We start from the raw sequence: 27,323 nt of genomic DNA, 5'->3' as shown, positions 1-27,323 counted from the left end.
CAGCAAAATCCTGCATCATTAAAGATTGCTTTAAATAGCACAGGAAGAAAGGGTTCTTCTTGCTGCTGAAGCTGGGATCTCCACGCATGGCTAACATGAAGCATTAGCTGAATGGTCGTGGACTGATTTTGCAGCGTTGACGTCAAATCAGCATTGTTCCAGGAATGACTCCGTCATTTATCTGCTGCATTCACATCTGATCAGTGCAAATGACACATGCTGGGCAGAGCAAGTTGTGCATAAGAAGCTGGAAGAAAATTAGTAATCTTTACGCCAAAACAACCGGTCCAAAAGAGTCCATTTTTCTGGTCTCAAAACTGTCAAGAACAGTATCCATTACCTATCGTCTGGGTCCTGGCTCTTGATAACCTATTGTTTATCCTTCTGCCTTTGCATTTAAGATATAGGGAACAGTATTTTCCGCAAGTCAGTAGCTGTCAGTAAAAGCTTTTTAGGTATTAGGTATTAGGTTGGGGTGTTTTGTGGGTCTGAAGTTACTGATTATTTTGAGGTATTTTATGAATCTGATATCCTGGAATTGTTGAGAAACATTGATTGAGATTCTGTATTAGTTAATGCGAATGTGGATGTTAATGGATCTCATTACATCAAATCATTTGACAACCTAGAGGAGTCCACAGTTCAGAAAATAAATGCTATTAATCTGCCCTTTCTCTTTGATTTAAAAAATAACTTCATGAGGGGCACAGATATCTCACATTCCTGTACTATAACTGTAATACACATCAAAAGTACTTTGTTTCTTGTAAACCACTTTGGGATATCCTAAAAGTGGTGTGAGAGATACTATATAAATACAAGATATTTAAAAAAATGAGACCACATTTATTTGCTTTCCCTTTCTAATCAATGTTTATCATAAAACATTAGCAATGCAGTATAATTTGCAACATCATGCTGTCCAGCTGTAATGGCTGAAATGTGTGTGCTTTTATTATATAAAAATAACAACATCTTATGAGCTTTTCTGCAAAAGAATTTCTGCAGTCTTACTGATCAGGTTGGCATGACTTTCTGTTCTGTCCCACATTTCCATCTTGTTGGGTAATATCTAACCAATCTACATGAGAATGGGGTGTTTATATAGGATATCTTCAAGAGGCGGCATCTCAAGTAGGCGGCATCCATCATTAAGGACCCTCACCATCAGGGGCATGCCTTATTCTTGTTACTACCGTCAGGGAGGAGGTACAGGAGCCTGAAGACCCACACTCTACAATTCAGGAATAGTTTCTGGCCCTCAGATAAGATTTCTGAACAGTCCATGGACCCATGGGAAGATAAGATACCTTTATTAGTCACACGTACTTCAAAATACACAGTGAATACATCTTTTGCGTAGAGTGTTCTGGGGGCAGCCTGCAAGTGTTGCCATGCTTCCGGAGCCAACATAGCATGCCCACAACTTCCTAACCCGTACATCTTTGGAATATGGGAGGAAACCGGAGCACCCAGAGGAAACCCACGCAGACACGGGGAGAACGTACAAACTCCTTACAGACAGCGGCCGGAACTGAACCCGGGTCACTGGCGCTGTAATAGCATTACACTAACTGTTACACTGACAAACCCATGGACACTATCTTATTATTCCTTGTTTTATGCACTATTTATTTATTTTGTAATTTATTAGTAATTTGATGTCTTTGGACTGTACTGCTGCTGCAAAACAACAAATTTCACATCACATAAGACAGTGATAATAAACCTGATTCTGATTCTGACTAATAGGCAGCTGTGTCTTTAAAGGATAGAAAATATTTTTATTTGAATGAAGCTGCTAAAAATACTACAACATTACTGTTTCTGCCCTAATTGTGATATTGGTGTTTTTCAATGTAGTGGTATAAGAGCTTTGCAATTAACTAATTAGGAAAACATGAAACTGAAGTCATCAAGTACAAGAAGAAAGGCAATTAATCATTTTGTAAATGTGGAACTATAATGAGATGTAATAAAAAGGGTACTCATCTGGTATAAAATTATGATTCTCCCGTAATTAGAAAAACACACTAAGTTTTATGTTGTTTAATTGTTTTAATTGCCATATCTGCTCTTGCAACAATATAATCTACCATCACATAATTATGTGATCTGTAAAAGGTTTCTTTTCACGAGGTGCCCTACATGCATATATGCCTACATGTTCATAGCACACACAGCTTATGGTGCAGAACAACCTCACTCACCAAACTGCCCCAGATTTTGTGGGAAATTCACCTAGTCCCATCTGAAGCTGTTAACTGTGTCTATTTGCACAAATGTGGAGGTCTTGAACAATCTTGCACGTATTGGTATGTGCTTCTAAGAATGCACCTCAACTTTGGATTCCTTGTGGAGTCTAATCATGGTGTTCAGTAACAAAGTTCTATTGCCACATATCTTCAACACTTAGCTGGAGAAGCTAATTGAACAACATTCCTCTGGTTAGACCTGCCCTTGGAGCAAGATATCCCTTTGACTGGAGAGGTGGACTGACAAATGTTTTAGTAATGTACACCTTTTCAACTGTTTTTCTTTATTCAAATATTATAATTGTTTCATGTGTCTTTAATTTGCGTATTTTAATAGTTTCGGAATGTTTGACAGATGGTTAAGTCAGGCAGCCTAACTTGACTGGATACCAGACTTTTTTGAGCATTCTCATTGGTTGTACCAGTTTTGGCCTCCCCATTTGATGGGTTTTACAGACCTTGCTCCTTGCTGAGGATAGAGCCCCTTTATGTGGACAGTTGGACGTGAGAGATCTGCATGGGTGAAGTTCAATATTTCTTTGAAGATCAGTAATAAATGTTGCCAGCTGCCCACTGACGTCAATTTCTGGACTGTTATCTTCTTTCTTTCTGAGCTGTCGGTTAAGATTAGTTCTACTACTTACTTTGCTGCCACATTTATTGCCTGTGCCTTGCTCCTCTGAATTTCAAACCTATTGGATTAGAAAAGCCTAGAGTCTTTCTCTTAGGTAGTCCCCCAAGATCAAGTATGATTTACTTCCAGTTCAGTCTTCAGGTCTTCAGACTGGAGGCCAATATACAGATAGAGCAGAAGTTATCTGATGGAATGAGTAGGTGGGTGGTTTGTGAGGTGGTGTACTCCTTCAATCATTCACACTGAATTTCAGTAAGAGTCCTGATGCATGGGCTTGAGGTTTTTAACACCATTCTGAATGCCCCTTTTCCACTTTGAAAAGTTGTGGGCCTGCGATTTCCTGGAGAAGAGATTCAAGTAGTTTGGCCTTTTCAACCATGCCATTGTTATTAATATTAGGGAAATTGTTACCTTTATTGTTGTCTTAAGACCATTGCTGGTGACTCTTTACTAACTTTACCTTTTGGTAGCATAAACCTTCATCTGTATTTATTTTACTTTCATTTAATTTTCACTATTGCTCTGGTTCAATCAGTTTAGAACCTTTCTTTTTTGTTGCCCATTGCACATCCTGAAACTCACTGGACAGTTTACGTGTATTCTGCTTTTCCCAAGATAGAGAAAAAAAGTTTTTAGATGGAAAGATCCCATTGACCCATTCAGCCCCATCCTTTCAGAATAATAACCCTGCTATCTTTCTATCACTATTTTCTGAATGACACTAGTGCTCAAGCCTCAATCATTTGAGAACCCAGCTGTGATTACTCTGCATAAAGGCATGTTTTTTGATTTCTGTTCCATATTTGTTCTTCATAACCTTGAGCAAATATCCAGTTGTTCTGCCCTGCCACAACTGAAAATTGTGCTTTTAGATTTATTTTCTGTCATCCATTAAATATCTTGGATAATCTTTGTGAGATACTATTTATTTTATGAAGAAACTGTTCTTTTAAATCATCTCTTAGCTCATTCTTCTGACACCAGTGATCAAACCTATTCCTCTGTTCTGTGTGTTTATTTGGCTCTTTATACCATGGCAACCATAAATGCAAGCTGCAAAGACAAAGACAAAATAGCTTAATAATTATTCCTGGTTGTGTGAACTGATCTAATTTAATGTTATTTCCGATTTCTCGATGACGTAATTTGTAGGCATGGTAAGCTACAAATTTTAATATAACTAGATCTCTTCTATCCAAAACTTTGGCAATTTTGGCTGACCAATGCAGTTCATTTATCTTCTATTTTAACTTCCAAGGTTCAGCCAATTGTATTGTCAATTCTGAATTTCTTAATGAGCCTATGCTGCATTTATGTGCATGCTTCCTGGCACAATCATCTGCAACTGTAATTACTTTATACTGTAAATGCTTAAGTGGGAATATATTGAGGTATCTCACTTGGAAAGATTACTTCTTCTATTGTCATTTAAGTTGTCATTTTTAGGTTGTTATCGATATTAGTCCTCCTCTTTTTACCACTGGTCATTAATTATTTGAATTAAAGCTCTATTGGCATTTCAGATATGGGCCTATATTTGCCAATTATAGATTTACATCCTTATATTTGGAAATTAAAGTGTTACCTGGTGATTCATTATTCACTAACATCTGCTATTGAAATTTCAGTTTTCCATCTTAAATGTCATCTTAATCACCTAAGAATATAGTTTATGCATTCAAGAACAATATTTGTTTATTTTGCCTTCAGCCCTCATAGAAACTATGCTTGTAGCATTCATTCTGTTGGAAAAAATACAATTATTGTCACTTCTTTATGTGTGGTTACTTATCCTTTTCCACTTAGTTGCTTGAATTCTAAAATAGCATTCCATAATACTGAACAGTGATGGCTTTTCTTTATTCTTGAAATCTTCAATTATAAGTAACGTTGAGGATTTATTTGACAAAAATGTTCTCTGAAAAATAATTTGATTGTGTTTTCATATATATCTGGAAGTTTCATATCCAATATGGTTATATACCCCTTTGTTATTCCACAGTCAGGAGTTTGCTTTCATGAAATCCAGCAGAACTAGGTTTCTTGGAACTCTACCGGTAATAATGAACATGCTTGGAACTTCCTACTCTCAATCTCATTTATAATCAAGAAGTCATAAGAACAGATGTGTAAATTACCAAACCACTTTTGTTAATGATTCTGAATTTAGACATTAGCAAGCACAGGTGTTGAAGGGTGAATGGCATCCTCAAAGGAACTCTCCAAATGTGACAACATTTCAGTCACTGAAACATCTAACAACAGAGACATTTATCAAACCCAGAGTACTCATGAATAATGTGACATGTTTTCCATCCCCAATATTTTATGATATTTTGTGCTAGATTCACAATATCGTGAATGTTTAAATAATTAGTTAGTAATCTTTTAAAATATTCACTCTAGTTTTCAACTCTATTTGCTCATGATGTGGAGTTTATATGAATCATACACAAATAATTTATTGAAACCTTTTTTTAAATTTGGTTTTGCATCTCAAACTGAATATTTCTGTCTAATTCCTTGGTTTAGAAGAGAATGTGGAAAGAAATTATTTAGAAGCATAATGTAAGCTTCTAAAAATTGCTTGATGTTTTAGTGCAGTGGCTGTTGACATCATTATCTTTTTCTTTTTTGATCTTTTTATTAAATTTCAAATTAATACACATAGCAATGGTGATTATACACATGGTGTGAAGAGATCGGGATTACAATAATAACAGTTGACATATACAAACACAGGGAGTAAAATATATAATCTGAACCTCCCAATCCCTTACTAAATGAACATGATACAAAAGAATTTGAAAAAGAAATGTGATTAAATGAAAAGAGAACCCCAAAATTAAAAAAAAATAATAAACAAAGGCAAACCAAAAACTTCAAAAAAAAAGCTGGGCTGTTATTTCTTCGGTTAAAAAAAAGCATTATTATGTCATTAGCTCTGCCCCTCTATATTCAAATAAAAGGTTATTGAAAGGGATTCAAAAAAGGTCGGGTTACTTCATATGAAAATACTGAATAAATGGACTCCAAATTTCCTCAAATTTAAGCGAAGGATCAACAGCACTACTCCTAATTTTTTCTAAGTTTAAACATGTTATAGTTTGAGAAAACCATTGAAATGTGGTTGGAGGTATAGGATTCCTCCATTTAAATAGAATGGATCTCTTGGCTATTAATGTAATGAATGCAATCATACAACAAACTGAAGTGGATAAATGGCCGGAATCCATCATTGGTAACACAAAAATTGCAGTAATAGGATGACGTTGTAAATCAATATTCAATACAATTGAAATGATATTAAAAATGTCTTTCCAATATTTTTCCAAAAGAGGGCAGAACCAAAACATATGTGTCAGGGAAGCCACCTCTGAATTACATCTGTCACATATAGGATTTATCTGGTGATAAAAATGGGCTAACTTATCCTTAGACATATGGGTCCTGTAACCACCTTAAACTGTATCAAAGAATGTCTAGCACACATTGAAGATGTATTAACTAATTGGAGAATTTTCTTCCATGTCTCTATAGGTAAAAGTGTCTGAAGTTTTCTTTCCCATTCATTCTTAATTTTATCAAGTATCTCTCGACGTATTTTCATAATCAGTTCATAAATTATTGCTATCAAGCCCTTCTGATAAGGATTAAGACCTAAAACTTTTTCTGTAATTTCAATTTTATGTGGTATCGGAAAAGTAGGTAAAATAACTTCTAAAAAATTTCTAATCCGTAAATATCGGAAAAAATGTGATCTAGGCAAATTGTATTTATTAGACAACTGTTCAAAAGACAAAAGACAATTATCAATGAATAGATCATGAATGCATGTTATTCCCTTCATTTTCCATAAAGAAAAGACTAAATCAACATCATTATCATTAGCGTGTTTTTATATGGTATTGTGTGATTGCTATAACTAGATGACTATAGAAATGCAAATGCAATAGAAATTTAAAAGAAATAGATTCAATAATGGTAGAGAAATAAGGAACTGCAGATGCTGGAATGAAAAACTCGATGATGCTGGAGGAACACAGCAGGCCAGGAAGCATCCGAGGAGAAAAGCAGGCGGTCAATGTTTTGGGTCAGGACCCTTCTTCAGGACTGAAGATAGGAAAAGGGCAAACGCAATATATAGGAGGGAAAAGCAGATCAGTGATAGGTGGACGAAAGAGGGGAGGCGGGGTGGGCACAGGGTGGTGATAGGTAGATGCAGGTAAGTGATAGTGATAGGCAGGTGTGGGGGAGGAGGGGAGAGCAGATCCACCGGGGGATGGGTCAAAGGTAAGAAGAGAGAGGGAAAAAAAAGGCTAGGAAAGGGAAGAAGAGAAGAAGCATGGTGGGGGGGGGGGGGGAATAGTGGGGAAGGGGGTTGGGTATTACCTAAAGTGGGAGAATTCAATGTTCATGCCTTTAGGCTGCAAGGTTCCAAGACGGTAAATCAGGAGCTGTTCCTCCAGTTTGCGCTTGGAATTCTCCTGGCAGTGGAGGAGGCTGAGGACTGACATATCAGTGATAGTATTGGAGGGGGAGTTGAAGTGACTCGCAACAGGGAGATGCAGATCGTGGTTATGGACAGAACGCAGGTGTGCTGCAAAATGGTCACCTAGTCTGCGTTTGGTCTCACCAACAAAGAGAAGGCCACACTTGGAGCACTGAATTGCAGTAGATGATATTAAGGGAGGTGCAGGTGAATTTCTGTCTCACCTGAAAGGATTGTTTGGGTCCCTGGATGGAGATGATGGAGGTGATGTAGGGGCAGATGTTTCACCTATGGTGGGGTCAGTGGAAAGTTGCCGGGGCGGGAGCAGGATGGGTGGGGGAGGGAGGATTGAATGAGGGAGTCGGAGAGAGCAGTCCCTGCAAAAGGCAGAAATGGGTGGGGGGGGGAAGATATGCTTGGTGGGGGTGTGAAAGATAGCTGGGAACGCAAGGGTTAACAACTGGCAGTGTAAGGGTTAATAGTATGCTTTTTGGTATGGTTCTCACTGTGAAAGGATTCTCAAGGTAAAGAATGATCTGATTATGGTGTGATTTAGCTTTGTCTAGTTTTAATAGCATGTGCAAGTGGGAAGAAGTAATTTTTTTACCTATAGCTTGTTATGTTCGAAAGTTTATGTAAACAATTGCCTGTGTAAGAGTAGTTTCTCACCTAGCTTTCCCATGAGAAAAGATATAAAAATACGCTGTAGGCGAGCCTTCTTTGAGTGGATTTCGGTATAGAGTTAGAGTTACGTGATTTACTCTGTCTCTGTATTTTCCCACTCCCGCTAGCGAAAGCTAATAAAGCATTTATCATAAGTTCTTTGGTTCTGCTATTGTCTGATTCTTTCCAGAAGCACGGGTCGACTTTGACAGTGGGGTCCCATTGGAGATGGCGAAAGTGGTAGAGAATGACATGTTGAATAAGTAGGCTGGTGTGATGAAATGTGAGGACAAGGGGATCTGGGAGGGGTGGGGGTGAGGGTGGAGGTGCAGGAAATGGCAGAGATACGGGTGTGAGCTCTCTCAACCCCAGTCAGGAGGAAGCATTAGTTAGAAAAGAAGTTGGACATCTCGGATGTCCTGGAGTAGTACGCCTCATCATGGGAGTAGATGAGGTGGAGAAATTGAGAAAAAGGGATAGCATCCTTGCAAGAGACAGGGTGGGAGAAGCTGTAATTGAGATAGCTGTGGGCATCAGTGGGTTTGTAGAAGATATCAATGGATAAGGAATTTCCTGAGTGGAGACAGAAAGTTCGAAGAAAGTGGCGATGGGAAGACGCAGGTAGCGGTTACGGACAGTGCGCAGGTGGCAACGAGAAGACGCAGGTAGCGGTTACGGACAGAGCACAGGTGGCAATGGGAAGATGCCATTTTGATAATGGTAGAAACTGATGAAAAATACTAGTTCATGGCTTTTCAAACATTCAGTGAAGACATTTTCAACCACAGAGTTAATCAAAGCATGTAATGAGCATTAGTTTTTCATATAACTGAAGATATATTTTTGGAGTGTTGTTGAAATGTTAATTTGGACAACTTTCACTTTAACTGACAGCAATGGCAAATGGTAGGTGTTTCATGGATACCTCCATTATCTCATCTGACTAGTCGTTCTACATTTATGGCCTGAGGCATGAACCAGATTCAGGTGCCTACACATGCCTAATAAAGGTCTTCCATCCATTCACTTTGTTGGGATATAAAGGTTTATCATCCATAGCTTAGTTTGTAGCACTCTTACCTCTGCATCAGAACATCAGGCAGTTTCAGTTCTACTTTAGGCTGACACATAAATTTGGTATTGATATTAGTTTATTATTGTCACTTGTACTGACATACAGTGAAAAACTTACCTTGCATACCGATCGTACAGGTCAATTCATTACACAGTGCATTGAGGTAGTACAGGGTAAAAACACTAACAAAATACAGAGTAAAATGTTACAGCTACAGGGAAGTGCATTGCAGGTAGACAATAAGGTGCAAGGTCAGACAAAGTAGATTGTAAGGTCAAGAGTACATCTCATCGTGTAAGGGAACCATTCAATAGTCTTATCACCTTGGTGTAAATTTAGTTTACACCATAAATTTAGTACAGAGATTATGCTGGACTGTCTGAATTTGCCTTCACTCAGTTGAGCTATTAAATGAAGGCCTTAGCATCCCTTAAAGGTGGTCATAAAGGATTCCGTAGTGCTATTTTGATCAAGTTCCCTGCCAAAGCCTAATCTTCAAATCATGAAATTGTTGTTCCAGGCACTGATCACATTGTTATTTAGTGAGAGCTAGCTGTGTGCAACTTGGCTGGCACAGTCCCCAAATTACAACCATTTGTCTATATTTTAGAATTGTTTTGGGATGCCTGACTTAGTGAAAATGTTACAGAGTTGCATATTTTCTACATTATAGGCATCGCAGCTAAGAACAGAGTTTGATCCTGAAATTTCGCTTGGCTTTGTAATATACAATAGGTATTTTTTTTACTTATTAAAAAACTACAATAATGCAGCTGATATTGTCACAATCTTTAGTCCTGTTTATAATACAACATAATTAAACTGCACTTTTTTCAATTTCTCTCTGATGAATAGAACTACCAATTTGGCGAATAATCTAAGTCATAATGTTTGGAAAGCATGCAGCTGATTTTCTCTTTTAACCTTATTTCATTCCAACATCGTATGATGAATTTTTTACACTATGCAGCCATTTATCATTAGTAAATCTCTACTTGAATCAATAATACTTGAATAATTATACCTCTGTACTAGTGCCCCCACAAAACTTGGTCCATTTCACACCCTTAGGCTATAGACCAATTATACATGTCCTGCCTTGATAAATATAAAGCCTAATTTTTTTGGATTTATGGTGTACACATTTGGTCAATTGGGTTTCTTACAGTGGTTACTTGTATTATTGTTAATTATCTCTTTCTCATCTTGATGTCCACAAAATAACACATTGTGAATTAGATGTGAAGTGGCAATGATAATCGATGGTTTTCAGTATGAACCAAATTGTTTTCCTGTTTGGCTGAATTTATAATTCAAATGAAAATTTATGCATTGATTGTGCCTGATTTTACTTGTCCCTCCCCCTTTCATTTGCTTCATTTTAACACTTGTGCATCTAATTGTAATTTAGATAGTTATGGAATGAAACAGTTCTCAATCTTGCAGCTGTAAGCCATTATTACTAGAAACATTGTATTACTTCTGAGACAAAACATCTTTTGCAAATGCTTTGGCATATATAAAAGAAGTATATCTTTTACTAAGACCTAAACGTCTTTGGAAATCAAACAACATAACTTTCCACCTATAAGGATGTCTCAAGATGTAACAAGCTGAAATGTAGATGTTCATTATAGACAAATGGATTAAGTGTGAGGATGGACAAAAACATTCAGTCAGAAAGAAAAACTGTAGGAAGTTAGAATCACAGAAGGAGTTTGGAAAAATTCCAAGGAACAAAGCCTGTATGATATGATAAAGGGACATTGCAATAAGTAGTAAAACTCAGTGTGGGGAGTACAAACTGGGTATATACTGTATCAGGAGGAGGTCAATCAGAGAGGAAGGAGGAGGCTCCGTCAGGACTTGCAGGTAAATGTTAAAGGCCTTAAACTTTTGTTGGGCAGAAAGGAATTAATGGTCATGCAAAAAGTTGAGAGTTGTAGAGCTTCAATAAGTACAGTGTGTGGTGTAGAGGAGAGGGTGCTGAGTGGAGCATTTAAGAAGTAAAACCTCATATGTAAAAGGCATTGTTTAAGAGTTTAATTCTTGTAGGTTGTGAGGTGGGCAGAATGCAAGCGGCTGGTACACATTAGTTCAATAAATGAAATCTTAGAAATTGGCCAGCATCAGGGAAATGAAGGCCAGATTCAGGTTAAACCAAAAACTAAATTTGCAGGTTATCTATTGCAGCTAAGGAGTTGTTGAAGATATTTAGATTTGCATCTTGCATTCAAAGAGAATCTGGAATAATTCTTCTTGGAGCAGAGTACAAATACCTATGATGGGGATTATGGCTAGAGGTGATAATGTCAGATAAATAGAGAGAATCTGATCCCATTCATGGAGGGATCAGGATGAGACAGTTAAAGTGGTTGTCAAGAGATCCAGTGGTGCCATGAGTGGCTGTGATCTGAAATGTTTTACTTGAAAGGGTGTGAGAATAGTTATTGTAATTGTGGTTTCCAAAAGATAATTGGATAAGTATTTGAAGGTAAATGTTTAACAAGGCTGTAAGGAAAGACCTGTATTGCTTTAACAAGAGCTAGTTGGGCTAAATTGATGCTAGGCAAAATGATCACCTTATGTTGTGGAAGTTCTATCACTTTATGATTCATCATAGTTTATTTCTAGCTTTTAGCATCTATTTTAATCTCTTCTCATCAAGTAAAGACATTGAAAGTAAATTTCAACATACTTTGACGCAGAAGTAGATATAGAATATGGCTGAATTGATGAGTGTCAGTTTTCTCTTCTTGTGCTTTAAATTTATCTGAACCTTGTTAAAAAAGTTGAGGGCTACAGACATGCTTCATATTGTTTTCATTTGCCAGTTATCTTTTATAAGGTGCATCCTGCTGTGTGAAAGATACAGTCATCATTTTTTGACACCAGACAGATCAAGTATTTCTTTTCATTGTCCTGCTGATTTAAATTCTAATTTATAGATACCTGTGGTTTCGATGTGACCTAGTGCAGAGTAAATAAAATAATGGTTGTGTCAGAGAGTGCTGAAACTACCAGCACATTGATCAGTGTTCTGCTAAAATTTACAGACCGAATATGCTGCATTCAAGAGTAAAGCCATGTGCTCTCAAAGACTGGAGAATTTTCAATATAAATGTTGATGAGTTTCTCATACAAATGCTCCATGTTCAGATTGTTATTACGATGATTTCATCCTTCTTTCCACTTGGTAAAATTATTTGTTTAAAGAGAAATCATTATTCAAACTTCACTGGGCAGTTCTGTCACATGGAACCTATCAGGACAACTGTAAGTTTTCCCATTGTGAATTAATCTCTACATTTTGCAAAATGGCAAATATAGTTTCTATTGTGTAAGATGAGAGTGCCCCACAAAACATTATCTTTGGCTTGGATAGAAAATAAGTAGCAGATCTGTAACAGTGCACACATTCAGGGAATAGATTTTAAAATCAAGGGTACTTGTTAAATGCCCAACACTCTGAAAGCTCCATTTCATAGTTTGTTAGAATTAAAGTGTTAATGTTCATGGATCCATACAACACCTTTAAGCACTTCCATTTGAGGTGTGGTACAGTTTAAGTACAGGGTAATGTTTACTCAGTATTAGCCTGCCAATCCATCTGCACTTGGCTGTTAGATGAAAACACTTCTCTGGGGTTGCAGGGCATTTTTTTTATCATAACAGCAGCCATGGTTAATGACTTATTGGGGGAAGTTCTCCATATTTTTGTGTGGACCTGTGAGTGCCTGAAGCTGAATTCTAGCAGCCCATTCGTCCTTCACTTCATCAAAAAAGAGCTATCAAAGAGTTGGGAGTTTAACTACAAAGAAATCTGTTATTTATTTCTCATCCCTGGTTTCGCTTTTGAAGCCCATTGACCCATTTGATGGCCATCCTGTGTGATATGCATATTCTCTGTGTGTGGTGATATAGAGATTGGTGAGCCTGATGTTTGGTATCTAGAACATCTGACAATCAATATGGGGATGGGCAGCTCATGTTGGCATAAACCATAGGGATGCACTGTTACAGCAAAACTTCTCCTTAGACAATAGAACACCAGCTTTAATCAGTGTCAGGTTTATTATCACTGACATATGTCACGAAATTTGTTGTTTTGCGGTACAGTGTGAAACATAAAAATTACTATGAGTTACAAAAATAAATAGTGCAAAACAGGAATAACGAGGTGGTGTTAATAGGTTCATGGACCGTTCAGAAATCTGATGGTGGAGGGGAAGAAGCCCTTCCTGAAATGTTGAGTGTGGGTTTTGTTTTCAGGCTCCTGAACCTCATCCCGAATGGTAGTAACGAGAAGGGGGCATGTCCCAGATGACGAGGATTCTTAATGACGAATGCTGTCTTCTTGAGGCATCACCTCTTGAAGATGTCCTTGATGGCGGGGAGGGTTGTGCCCATGATGGAGCTGAGTCTACAACCCTCTGCAGCCTCTTTCGATCCTGTGCATTGGAGCCTCCATACGAGGCTGTGTTGCAACCAGTCAGAATGCTCTTCATCATACATTTGTAGAAATTTGCAAGAGCCTTTGGTGACATACCAAATCTCCTCAAACTCCTAATGAAGTAGAGCTGCTGGCGTGCCTTCTTTGAGATTGCATCAATGTGTTGGGCCCAAGATAGATCCTCTGAGATGTTGACACCCAGGAACTTGAAGCTGCTCACCCTTTCCACCCCTGACCCCTCAATGAAGACTGGTGTGTGTTCTCCTGACTTCCTCTTCCTGAAGTCCACAACCAATTCCTTGATCTTGATCATGTTGAGTGCGAGGTTGTTGTTGCAACACCACTGAACCATCCGATCTATCTGACTCCTGTACGCCTCCTCCTCACCATCTGAGATACTGCCAACAACAGTGGTGTCATCAGTGAATTTATGGATGGCGTTTGAGCTGTGCCTTGCCACACAGTCATGAGTATAGAGGGAGTAGAGCAGTGGGCTAAGCACGCATCTCTGAAGTGCACCTGTGTTGATTGTCAGCGAGGAGGAGATGTTACTACTGATCTGCACTGACTGAGGTCTCCCTATAAGGAAGTTGAGGATCCAGTTGCAGAGAGAGGTACAGAGGCCCAAGTTTTGAAGCTTGTTGATTAGTACTGAGAGGATGATGGTGTTGAACACTGATCTATAATGGATAAACAGCAGCGTGACATATATTTTGCTGTTGTCTATGTGCTCCAAAGCCGAGTGGGAAGCTTGTATCCTGTAAAGGAAGGTTTGAAAACATACTTATCTCCTCCTTATTTTCCCTTAAAAGATCACTCCAACCCCTTGACTTGGCTACTAATTTACCTCCTTTCCCCAATCAAATTGCTGAAAATCCTCATTTCTCCCTACCTTGAATGTTATTTGCTCTTTTCCTGGAAACCAATCTCTCAGCCTTCATTATTTGCCTGGGGTATGCTTTCTGACCATGCTTTGCCAGCCCACTGCCTGTTTCAGCAGCTAGCCTGTTTGTGAAAATGAGTTTCAAAGCCCAAGCTTGGGGAGAAATGAATATTACCACTTAGACACTGGATCTTCTATTTTTAGACTGATAGATCTATAATCCTCAGTGCTTTTGTTTTTGGTTCTGTGATAACACATGCACCTGTGCACACATACAGTATAGTTTCACTAAATTCTTATTTATGTAAATAGTTGCTGATTTAAGGTCACAAACAACACAAAGACAATTGCAAGTGAACATAAAGTAATCTCTGGTCTTTCCAAGGAAGTGTTAATATAGAATAGCTGAATTCTCAAACTGCAGACTGTTGCAGTATTAACATTTTAATTTCCTGTACTACTTCATGAATAAAATGTTATCATTAGTGCCATTATAGATCAGTTTCTTCTATGCCCTTGTGTACATAGAGGACGGCACCCAAACTTATTTTCCTGCTGTTGTACAGAATGTTTTGAAAATGATCTGTGAGAAAACATTGATTTCATCAGACTAAGCCCGATTTTAAGTCAGATACTAATGATGATAGGGCAATTTATCATTGTGCAACCCATGTAGTAAAAATCAATGATTTTGGTACTTTCAATAAAATGCAGTTTCACCCTGTTAGGTCCAATAATGTTTCTCTCTGTGTCCATTTAAATCAACAAGAGACTGACTGATAGTTTCATCTAGAATATGTTTGTGTTTACTTTTCTTAATTTTATGGTTTGAACAAAGTGCTACTGGATCAATAAATTCCTTTCCAGGTTTCAAAATTCTTCAAAATGCAAGTTTTAAATTGTATCGTGTTGTGCACTGCACTGTTCCAAATATCAAGATCTAGTTACTAATTGCAGGAGTTGACAAGCCTATTCCTCTTCTTCCCAGCTGGTTGGAAGCTATAATTACATGCGTAAAAAAAATATAATCCTGCTGCTGTACCCTGCATTCATATCGGTATTCATGCTGTGATAGAATAGCTACCAGGTGACAATGGGCCAGATTATATTGAAATTTGTCAGCAGTTCTGATCAGGATCATCAGCCTTCAGCCCTTGAAACTGGTATAAGTCTTGGACATTAGCTCACGTGTTGTAAATTGCAAATAACTAGGACTTATCCACTGAGTCAGAATATAAAACCTGTCAATTTTCTCTGCTGCTGAACTCCACACTTTATTGGAATTACCCACTGTTATGCCAAGGATTGGCTACTTGGATCCTGTATCAGGTTAGACCCTGGGGAGGATCTAAGACCCCAATGATTTCATTGCAAATTGTAGGATAAACAGTTAAAGGGGAAGGTAAGTTACTTTCTAAAAGTTATTTTGTTTGATGTTTTTAAATATTCATGCATTTTTATATATTTGTACAAATTAGGAGCAAGACCAGGCCTCCCTGTATCCCCCCCCCCCCCCCCCCCACCCTACAACCTATTCCACCATTTAGGAAGATCATTGCTGATCTGATTGCAACCTCAACTACACATTCATGTCCACCAGCTGTAACCTTTCATCTCTTTGCTTGCTGAAAATCTACCTACATTGGCCTTAAAAACATTGCAAGACTTTGCTTCCTCTACTCCTTGAAGTCAGGAGTTCCAAAGACTCACAACCCTCTGCCAGAAACCAAATTTCACCACCTATTTGTCTTAAATAACCAACCCCTTATTTTTAAACAGTGACTCCTAGTTCTAGATTCTTCCATAAGAGGAAAATATTCTTCACATTCACCCAACAAAACTCCTGTGGACCTCATATGTTTCAATCAAATGCCCTCTCACTTTTCCAAACTCCAGTGGAAAACAGACCTGCCATTCCAACTTATTTTCATAATGCAACCTGGCTAATCTATGTATAATTAAGCTGACTATAATTAGTTATTTTTTGAAATATTTATTTCCACTTGAACCATTTTTAAATGTCTCAGTGTAAGAGACATTTAAAACTATTAAAACCAATGGCAACTTTCAGAGCTTGCAGAAGTCTCACTCAGCTCAGCTGACTCTCAAAAACTGTTAAGGGTGTTCTGGGGGAAAAGCCATTGCAGTACATCTAGACCATGCCACTGGGTTTATTGCCTTGTGTCTAATGCCTTTAGGATCCAGTCCAAGCAACTGCGAGCATGGGGATTAACTAATGACTGATTTCAAGAAAGGGTTCTTAAAGTGTCAAATAATTCTCAAAAATCATACATAAAAAGGTAGTAGAATTTAAATGATTACCTTAAACTGTTCCCTTTCTGCAATCAGTTCCATCATTAATCATTAAAATAATAATGCTTTTATTATTGTGTGTATGTATCAGAAGTCACTGGCAACCCAGCAGGGTTTAGTCAAAGTAGTTTATGTTTATACATAGGTCTTGAGATAATGTGGTGAGTTTGGCAGAAAGAAGAAAAGACAGAACAATAGATTGGATACAATTGCTTCGTCAGGGGAAGGCAGACTTAGCTTGAAATATTAAATCAAGCATGAGATTCAGTTTGATAGACAGAAGTTGAAAGCACATCAGAATTGTTAGTTAGGAGAACAGGTGTTCAAAAGGAATTGAATATTTTCATAAGGGTTTGTATGGGGAGGTGAGGGATGGAATATTTTTTGTGTTCTGAGTGAACCTAAGACTTTTTTCATCCAACTTTAATGATAGGAATGTAAAAGTAGATTTTGCACTAATTCCTGAGAAAGCTTGGCATGTACTGAGTAGTTGAATCATTTAGTCAATTGGACTTCAAACCCCATCAGTTCGTGGTTTCTATTCACTGTCAACTAAGAGGTTGTAGACAGGATTACTAACAGAGATAAATTGTACTTCTTTGAATTTAGCTTTGGTTTATGTATTTTGTTGTAAGTATTTTACTGTCCATTATGTACTGAGATTTATGGCCTTTGCCTCTGAGGCAGTTAAATTAATAGGAATAATCTTTTATTACATGGAAACAAATATAGGTATGCAAGTTGGTACAGCCTTTGATGCTCAAAGAAAGGACCAGATCTAAACCAGAGAACATGAGAATATGAGAAAAAGAAGAGGGAGTAGGCCATTCTGCCCCTTGTGCCTGCTCTACTATTCAATAAGATCATTTGTGACCTATTACTTCAGCACCACTTTTCTTCATTGACATCAAAGCTGTTGGTTCCCTTAATATCCACAAGTCTATGATTCTCTGTCTTAAATAGACTCAGTAACTGAGCTTCCCCCGGGGGAAAAAAATTTTCTCATCTCTATCAATGGTGCATTTGAAACAAAAAGAAATTTCAGATGATCCTAGTCGTAGTTGACCATTATGAGTCATTCCATCCATTTTTCCTCCAATTCTCCATAACTTTGGTCTGTAGCAGTTAATTAATAATAGGTTTTTTTTCCCTCCATTCAATTCCTAACTGATCTACCTTTATCGAACTGCCTGCTGATGCATTTACTCTTGCCGATTCAACATGGCCAACAATTCTCTCATAATGGCTTCAACTTCAGTAACCTCACTTACATCAAATGTCTATTTTCCTTACCTTTGTACTACTCTGAATTTTTGAGGTACCAATATCTAAGCAGCCAAAATGCCAGAGTGGAGTTCCATGAAAGGGCACCACTCTCCCTACACAACACAATGGTGCAACTAATAAAGCCACTGCCTCACAGTGCTTAGGTTCTAGCTTTTCACAACACTGATTTTTTTTTATCCATTCAGAGGTTGTGGGCTTTGCAGACTGAGCCAGCATTTAATTGTCACATGTACTGAGGTACAGTGAAAAATTTGTCTTGCATACCATTCATACAAATCAATTCATTACAACAGTGCATTGAGGTAGTACAAGGTAAAATAATAACAAAATGCAGAATACAATGTAACAGCTGCAGAGAAAGTGCAGTGCAGGCAGACAATAAGGTGCAAGGCCATGACAAGGTAGATTGTGAGGTCAAGGGTCCATCTTATCATAAAAGAGGTCTGTTCAACAATGTTATAATTGCGGGAAAGAAGCTGTCCTTGAGCCTGGTGGTACATGCTTTAGGGCTTTTGTATGTTCTGCCCGATGGGATTTGATTATGCTGCCTACTTTACTGAGGTGGCGAGAAGTATTGACAGAATCCACGGAGTGGAGGCTTGGTTCCATGATGTGCTGAGCTGTGTCCACAATTCTCTGCAGTTTCTTGTGGACACGGACAGAACAGTTGCCATACATTTCCAAGTCTATTATGAGGTGTTGTTAATAGTGAAGAAGGTAATTGTAGATTATAGGGGGACCTTGATCATTTTGGGAAGTGGGCTGAGGAGTGGCAAATAGTTTTCAATATAGATAAGTGTGAGGTGAAGATTTTGGAAAGTCAGACCAATGTAGGACTTATGCTATGAACAGTAGGGCATTAGGGAATGTCATGGAACAGAGGGACCTAGGAGTATAAGTGCATAGTTTGTTGAAAGCAGTGTCACAGGTGGACAGGATGGTGAAAAAGGCATTTAGCACGCTGGTCTTTGTCAGTCAGGGCATTGAGAAAAGGAGTTGGGACATCATGTTGCAGTTGTATAAGTTGTTGGTGAGGCCATGTTTGGAGTACCGTGTACAGTTTTGGTCACCCTGTTATAGGAAGGACATGGTTAAACTGGAAAGAGTGCAGAAAAGATTTACAAGGATGTTGCCAGGGCTAGAGGGCTTGAGTTATAGGGAGAGGTTGGCCCAAGCTAGGTCTTTATTCCTTGGAACATAGGAGAATGAGGGGTGACCTTATAGAAATGTTTAAAACTATGAGGGGCATAGATAAGGTGGATGGTAGCAGTCTTTTTCCCAGAGTATGGGAGTCCAAAACTAGGGGGCAAAGACTTAGGGAGAGAGGGGAAAGATTTGAAAGGGACCTGAGGGGTAACTTTTTCATGCAGGGTGTGGTGAGCATTGGAACGAGCTACCAGAGGAAGTGGTTGAGGCAGGTACAATAGTATTATTTAAGGAGTACTTGGATAGGTACACACAGGGGCAATGCTTAGAGGGACATGGGCTGAACGCAGGAAATTGGAACTAACTAGGTGGGCATCTTGGCCAACATGGACTTTTTGGGGCATGTATTGCTCTATGACTCTCAGACAGGATGGTATGTGGCTTGGAGAGGAACTTCCAGGTAGTGATGTACCCGTGCTGATGAGTCCAAGTGTCATTTTTCCAAGCTTGCTGCTGATCCAACTGACAATTGCTGACAATTGTGAGTATGGAGGAGGATACAAAGAGGATTCAAGAGCATATAGGCAAGCTGAGTAAATATGGCAATTGGAATATAATGTGGGAAAATGTGAGATTATCCACTTTTGTGCACAAAATAGAAAACCCAAAGAATTTGTTAAATGACAAGAGAGTGGATAGGATGATCAAAGGGACCTTGGTGTACTTGTACATAAGTTGCTGAAGGCCAACATGCAAGAGCAGTAAGCAGTTATGAGGGCAAATATTATGTTAGCCTTCCTTATGAGACAGAAAATGTTATTGCAATTGAATAATGTTTTGGTGAGACTGCCTCTGGAGTACTATGTGCAGTTTTGGTCTCCTTACCTAAGAAAGGATGTCCTTGCCATCTTTTTTAGAGAACAGTGAAGGTTCATCAGACTGATTTCACGTATGACGAGTTTGCCATGTGAGCAAAGATTGACTAGACTGGAATTGTTCTCCAGAGTTTAGAGAAATAAGAGGGGATCTCATTTCTTAAAGACTTTGGCAGGCTAGATCAGGTGTTCTCCCTGGCTGAGGAGTTTCTGTCCAAGAGGGAGGAGGGAGTTTGAAAATAAGGAGTGACCATTTAGAACTGTGCTTGAAGAGAAATTTCTCTTTCTCTTGCTCAAAGGTTGTTGAAACTGGAATTCTCCAGCTGTGGAGGCTCAGTCATTGTGTTAATTGAAAACAGAGATTGCTAGATTTATGGACATGAATAAAATCAAAGGATATGGGGATGGTGGTAGAAAATGGCATTGTTGGAGAAGATCAGTCATGATTTTAATGAATAGGGGATCAGACTCTGAGTGTAAAGTGCAATTTGTTCAGCTTTCTACCCCTCACTAAATCGTGTCAGCTGTAGCTTCCAAAGAAAGTCATAAAATTGCCCTTTGTGCATCAGTGAATTACCAGTGAACACTTGGAGAAGTTGCAATGGATCTTCCTCACAAAAATAAATCAGAACACTCTGATTCAGCACAGTACAGTCAACTCTGTGTTTGAGCTTTTATCCATAAAGGGCTAGTACCAAAGGTGATGGCATTATCCAAAACATAGGATAAATGATGTATTTATTCTGTGTAAACATTTTTTGACTGGAAGACATTAATGAAGTCCATTTGTAGCAGTCCTTATATTCGTGGGAAAGCTGGCAATGCTAGCAAAACTAAACATAATGATATTGATAGAATTTAGTTGTAGCTGAAGAAAGAACAAGGTGGCCGAAGGAACACTTCACTTCAGTATTTGGATAAGATCAAGAATGCTTTTCAAAGGCAGCTGTTAAGGAAGTGGAATAGCTAATATATTTAAATAGTAGTTATGAAATCAGAGCAAAAAACAGCTTTGGAAGAACTCAGTGGATCAAGCAGCATCTGTGGAGATAAAATGTATAAGTTTACATTTTAGGTTGAGATCCTGCAGTAGGATTGAGAGGGAAGAGGGAAGATAATGATGATGATGATATCTTTATTAGTCACATGTACATCAAAACACACAGCGAAATGCATCTTTTGCGTAGAGTGTTCTGGGGGCAGCCCGCAAGTGATGCCACGCTTCCGGCACCAACATAGCATGCCCACAACTTCCTAACCTGTACGTCTTTGGAACGTGGGAGGAAACCAGAGCACCCGGAGGAAACCCATGCAGCCACGGGGAGAACGTACAAACTCCTTACAGACAGCAGCCGGCATTGAATGCTGGTCACTGGCGCTGTAAAGCATTACGCTAACAACCACACGACCGTGCCTGCCCACTACACTACCTTCGCATCATATGTCAGTGATAATAATTCTGACTCTAATCCTGATTGTCAGTATGTAGCAGTATGGGGAGCAGTGGTGGGGATGGGGAGGTGGAATAGAGTCTGTTTGGTGATAGGCAGAACCAGACGGGGAAGGGATGATGAGCAGATAGAACCAGGTGGGGGAAGGTGGTGGGAAACTTGAGCAAAGGGAGAAAAAAACTAGGTGGACAGGTAAGTGTGTGTGGGAGGATATGGGTTACCTGAAATTAGAAAATTCATGAGATACTGTTCTTCCAATTTGCGTTTGGCCTCTCTGTAGCAATGGGGAAGGCTGAGGACAGCAAGGTCACTGTGAGAGTGGGAAGATGAAATATTTTTTAAAATGTTATGAATCCCATTCCAGATATTTTGCACACCAAAATACTTAGATGTTACTGAGGAAGCAGTGGAAAGACTACATTTAATACTCAACTTTCATTAGAGATGGAACCTGTTTTAAAGAAAAGGTGCATTTGAGCTAAATAATTTGAAAATAATATCACTATTACTGTATGTGGTTAAGTGCAGTGTATGAACAATTTGTTCCATATGATTCTAAGCTACTCCTCATCAATTGTTTAAATTGAGTGGGATTCAAGAGGTACATTTGAAAACACATTTGAAAGATGTAATATCATGACACTTGGGTTCTTATTATTATGATTCTTGTGTATATATTTGGCACAATGGCTATTTGCCTAAATGTATGATTTCAGCTTGCTTCTTGGACTGGCCAAGATGTCAGTATATAAGTGAATTTTGAGACAATGTTTTACTTGTAGCAAGGTCAAATGAAAAGATTTAACATAACAGTACCTGATCAATATGGATTTGAGAAGGGTAGGTTAAATTTGATTAATTCTGTTGAAGAATTCATGTTCTAAAAGGAAAAATCACAGTTGGAAGGAGAGTGAATGAACTGAAAAGCTGCAAGGAAAGATTGCAGTGAATAGATAGTTTGCCAGACTTGCAGGTTGTGTCTCACAGTATTCTACTGATGACCCCTTTTGGACTTCTGTTTAATTATCATCTTGTGGAAGATCTATCATGAAGGTGGATTCTCACTGTATCCATTAATCCAAATGACTCTGTGATGAATTCACATGGGCTTTTGGTACCACTGAGAAGAATGGATGAAATTACTGCCATTATTTGCACAATATTAAGCAAGTTGCTTCTTTTGGATTCTTCATTGTTTATTGCAGCTCAGAATATCTTAGAATGTGTAAGTGCAGCCTCATAACAAATCTATTCAAACATAATAAATTCACAAGGAAAAAACAAGGTTTTTGAAGATCACTAGCATGTGTTTTATGCATTATTAGTATGTTGCAAACTTTACTGAATACTATCATAATGCTGACAGAACTAATGAGGGGAGGGCTTTTCCCGAGGCTCTTGCACTTCTATAAATTCTTTTAAACCACCTTCATTACTTGTTTAGTCACTTCTATGATCAAGTGCGACCAACATACAAAAGGTCTTACATGCTGTAATAAAACAGAATATACCAGAAATACTCAATCAGTCAGTCAGTATCAATGGAGGGAGAAACAAAATTAATGTTTCAAGTCACTGGTCCTTCAACTAAAATGGATTTTAAAAAATAAAGCAGAAAGCTCTAGATTGTGAGCTAAAAGGAACAACAACATGACATGAAGTGCAAGAGAAAAGATAGAAAATTGAAAAAAATAGGTTAAAGGTGTGGGTATAACCGTATGTGTATATTACTCAGACAATGACAGGGTATCTGTTTTTCAATTAACTAAAGACAGGAAGTAACTCTCAGTAGATTTATTACATTTGACGTCCTTCAGGTTCAGTTGAAGTGCAGATTCTGACTACATCAACGTCAGAAAAGGATTCTAATTTAATTTCGGACCATGATTTTCAGTGTTCAGGTCAAAGCTGTGAACTATGGAACAATACCGAATTGGTTTCAGATTTCCATGTAGGCAGATAAATTTAGCAGTCCTTGTCTTCTGACATTGAACCACGTTCAAAGGGAGCACATGTTATAGGTATTATGACCGTATTGCATTCTGACTTCTTGACGGTACTAGATTTAATTGTGGTTTAACACAAGCATTGAATACATCCTGTGGTTTGTAAGGGTAATCACTTGCATGGACTGGATTCAAAAAAGATTTCATTGCAAGTGGTTTCTTCTTTGTGTAAATATAAATGAGTCTCTTTTTTTCAAATAAAAGAATTCAGCACCCGGAATGACTATGCATATAACTCTTAAGCTGTAAAGCCTCATTCATGTGAAAATGTTAATTTCACACAAATCGGTTGTTCATTTTGGATTGTTGTCATGGTATTGTGCCCCTGAACACTGCATTGAAGTAATGAAATCCTGTCCTTCCCACACTTCTAGTTAAGCATTCTTTCCAACGCTCTTTGTTTAATGATTGATGCAAAATTGAAGTCCTTAAAGAATTGCAGAGTTCATTGATATTTGTGATTAAAAACATTATTCTGATTAGGTAAACAAAATTTAATAACACAATAAACAAATACCTGAATAAAATAATTTTTCTGTTATGTCATGATTCATTTTAAGACTCATGGCAATTTATACTTGGTTGCCTCTGCACAATAAGCTCATTCAGCCCACCTGGCCTATGCCAGCATTTGTATTCCACATTCCACCCTTCATCAACTAATGTTGTCGGAATACCCTAATATTTCTTTTCCCCTTATGCTTATTGAACATTTCCTTAAGTGTGTGTATTCTGTTTGCCTCAGCTATTCCTGTGATAGCATTCTTGTTCCTTCCCAATACCCACTTGGAGTTATTAGTGATTGTCTTATATTTATGACCTCTTGTTTTCAATTCACTCACTGGAGGAAACATTATCTCTACTTCATCTTATAGTGGAATATTGTTGGCATGATTGTAAATCCTTGTAGGAATTTATTTTGGCATTCAGCTTGTTAGATTCCAGAGCTGAGAGGTTGCAGATCACTGCAAAATCTCAGATGAAATGCATCCTGTCCAGCGCTTGCACTTTCAGTGCACTGTGTGAAGGCTGCTTCTTTAAAGATGAGGGAATCAAAACAGCAATAGAAATTGATTGATTTTTTAAATTACAAGATTAATTTTCTAAATTAAAAAAATGAATATTCCCTTGTGTGATATGAAATCCATACTAGTGCAATCTTCTTGTTCATTATTGCCTAATTAATGGATGATCTATATTAATTATAGTTACAGCTAAATTACAACAGAGCTTTCACTTCTGAAAGGAGGTAATTCCCCAGCTCAATCCATCCTAAGTGATACATTCTCAAAGCTTTACATTTGGTATTGTTTAATGTGGAAAAAAAAGAACTCCAACATTATCCTTTAAGTGGTGCTTAATAATTTATTCAGTATAATTATCAGGAGTATTGAAATCAAAATGTAGGCTTTCAAAGCTGGAAAAACTGGAGGCAAAATGATCAAGCAGTGTTTGTTGACTGTTTCTGCTGAGGAACAAAATAAAAGTTTAAGAATAAATTTTCACTCGGATTATTTGATAATTGATTTATTGTTACTTTTTGCCTGTTTATGAAATGTTCAGGGGGTGAACTGTTCAAGATCTCTAGAATTATGAAAAGCTTTGATAAAGTATATACAAAGAGTGCACTTTTGGGCAAGAGCAAAGGTCATAGCCATGAATATGAGATAGTCATCAAGAAATAGGGATTTGGGAGAAATGTCTTTACCCAGAGAATGATGAGATTGTGAAACATGCTCTCACATGGACTGCTGAGGTGACTAATATTGTTGGATGTGAGGGGAAGCAAATTATACCAATGAAGGAGGAGGAAGTAGAGGCTTATGGTAAAATGAGTTAGATGAAAAAGGAAGCTTGAATGGAGCATGAATGTTACTATGACAAAGTTGGTCCGGACAGGGTGTTTTGGTATTGAACTCAACAGCAGGTAGGATATTCAATTAATTTTTCCACATACTTGAGTGCTGTAACTCAGCTACTCCATGAATATTATCATTCCAGGTCTTCCAAAAGTTGTGGAAAAGGGATTCTGTGATCCATTAGTGATAACCGTGCATCAATTTCAGCAATTTCACTGACTTTTACTTCTGTGGTTGCCTGCACCATCCGTGAAGCGAGGGAAGTGAACTGTGATTTCTTGAAGGTGCTCCCATATTCACTGATGCTTTATTGGATGTCATGTAGAAAGCAGTTGGATGTGAGGGAAGATTATTTTCCTGATGATGGGGGAGGGAAAGCCTGCAGCATGCTTGAAGGTGACTGAAGCTAGTGGCAGGTTCCTCTGCTCCTGAATTCAATGATTCAAAACCAAAAGTCAGTTACCTTCTTCGATCATTAAGAGTGAACAGAGTAGCATGTTCACCCCTACCTTGATGCACACATTCCTCCTTTCCTATCACTCTGCTGGCTATTCCAGTATATCACTTATCACACTCATGCAACGTATAGGTACATTGATCCCCCTCTATTAATTCACATCGATTTATTCATGATTTTGCAAGTGGGTGTTTTACACAGTCAGAGTGCCAAGGTTTTGTTGCTGCATAAATCAAATGTCTGATGCCAGTTTCTGGTCTGGAGCAATTATCTTTTCTGAATGGCAATTGACCTTTAACTGATGTGGATTGTGGAGATCATAGACTGTGACTGACTGATAGCATAAGGTACAGAATTGTACGGCTGGAAGTGGGCAATGTAAAGGGATCTCCACTTAAATGTTAACTATTGAAATGTCAGTAGAACTTGGTCGTCTGTACAGATGTGGTCACACTTAGAAGTCAGAAATGGTATTATAACTGCAATCCACCAGTGGAGGATTCCACTCTTGTTCAAACTGGGGAATTTCCTCTTCAGTCCCATGTCATGTCAAACCTTGAGAAGAATCAGAGACTCCAACTTCAATGCAAATTTTAGGCTTACAGATTAGAAAACGATTTTTTCAGGAAAGGAATTTGTTGCTTTATTCACTTCCAAATATTTCAATGTGTTTTAATTAACTTCATAAAAAAATACTTGTGAATTACTTCAATTGTGATAGTTTTAAAATGTCTGAGTCCTCATCACCTCACTTGATTAGGTGAGTGCAGGTGGACAGGAACCAAGGCAGCAATCGGCTGAATTCAATGTAAGCATGGTTCATTAACATAGGTGTCACCATGAAGAGTTTAGTGACAATAGGTTGTTTGGCTCTTCACACCTGCTGTTCCATTCACTCAGATTAATGCGAGAATTATCAGGACAAGGATAATGAATTTAAAGCATAGGTAAGTACATGGAACTACGACGAGACTTGGCTGTCATAAGGGCAGGAATGGCTGCTAGATATTCTGGGTTTAGATGTTTCAAAAGGGAAAGGGACAGAGGTAAAAGGTGAGAGAGTGGCTTTGCTGATCAGGGACAGTGTCACAGCTGTAGAAAGGGGGGATGTCCTGGAAGGATCGTCCACTGAATCAGTGTGGGTGGAAGTCAGACTCAGGAAGGGAGCAGTCACTCTATTGGGAGTATTCTACAGACCCCCCCAATAGCAGCAGGGACGCTGAGATGCAGATTGGGAGGTAGATTTTGGGGAGGTACAAAAATAACAGTGTTGTTGTCATGGGTGATTTCAACTTCCCTGATATTGATTGGCACCTCCTTAGTGTAAAGGGGATAGATGGGACACAGTTTGTTGGGAGTGTCCAGGAAGGATTCCTGACACAGTATGTAGACAGGCTGACTAGAGGAGAGGCCATTCTGGACCTAGTACTAGGCAATCAGCCTGATCAGGTTCCAGGCCTCTTGGTGGGAGAGC

At 38.3% G+C, this 27,323-nt stretch overlaps 1 protein-coding gene across 1 annotated transcript in view; it reads left to right on the top strand.

Annotated features, from left to right (window-relative positions):
* Positions 1–27,323, top strand: part of thsd7ba (thrombospondin, type I, domain containing 7Ba) — a 448,905-nt gene that overhangs the window by 262,211 nt on the left and 159,371 nt on the right. Inside the window, exon 14 of the mRNA XM_052026976.1 lies at positions 14,195–14,200. Within this exon, the coding sequence (XP_051882936.1) occupies positions 14,195–14,200 (6 nt within the window). The remainder of the gene's footprint in view (positions 1–14,194; positions 14,201–27,323) is intronic.

Source organism: Pristis pectinata, chromosome 1, assembly GCF_009764475.1.
Source record: "Pristis pectinata isolate sPriPec2 chromosome 1, sPriPec2.1.pri, whole genome shotgun sequence".
Taxonomy (NCBI): Eukaryota; Metazoa; Chordata; class Chondrichthyes; order Rhinopristiformes; family Pristidae; genus Pristis; species Pristis pectinata.
This window is presented reverse-complemented; position numbering and strand designations above follow the sequence as displayed.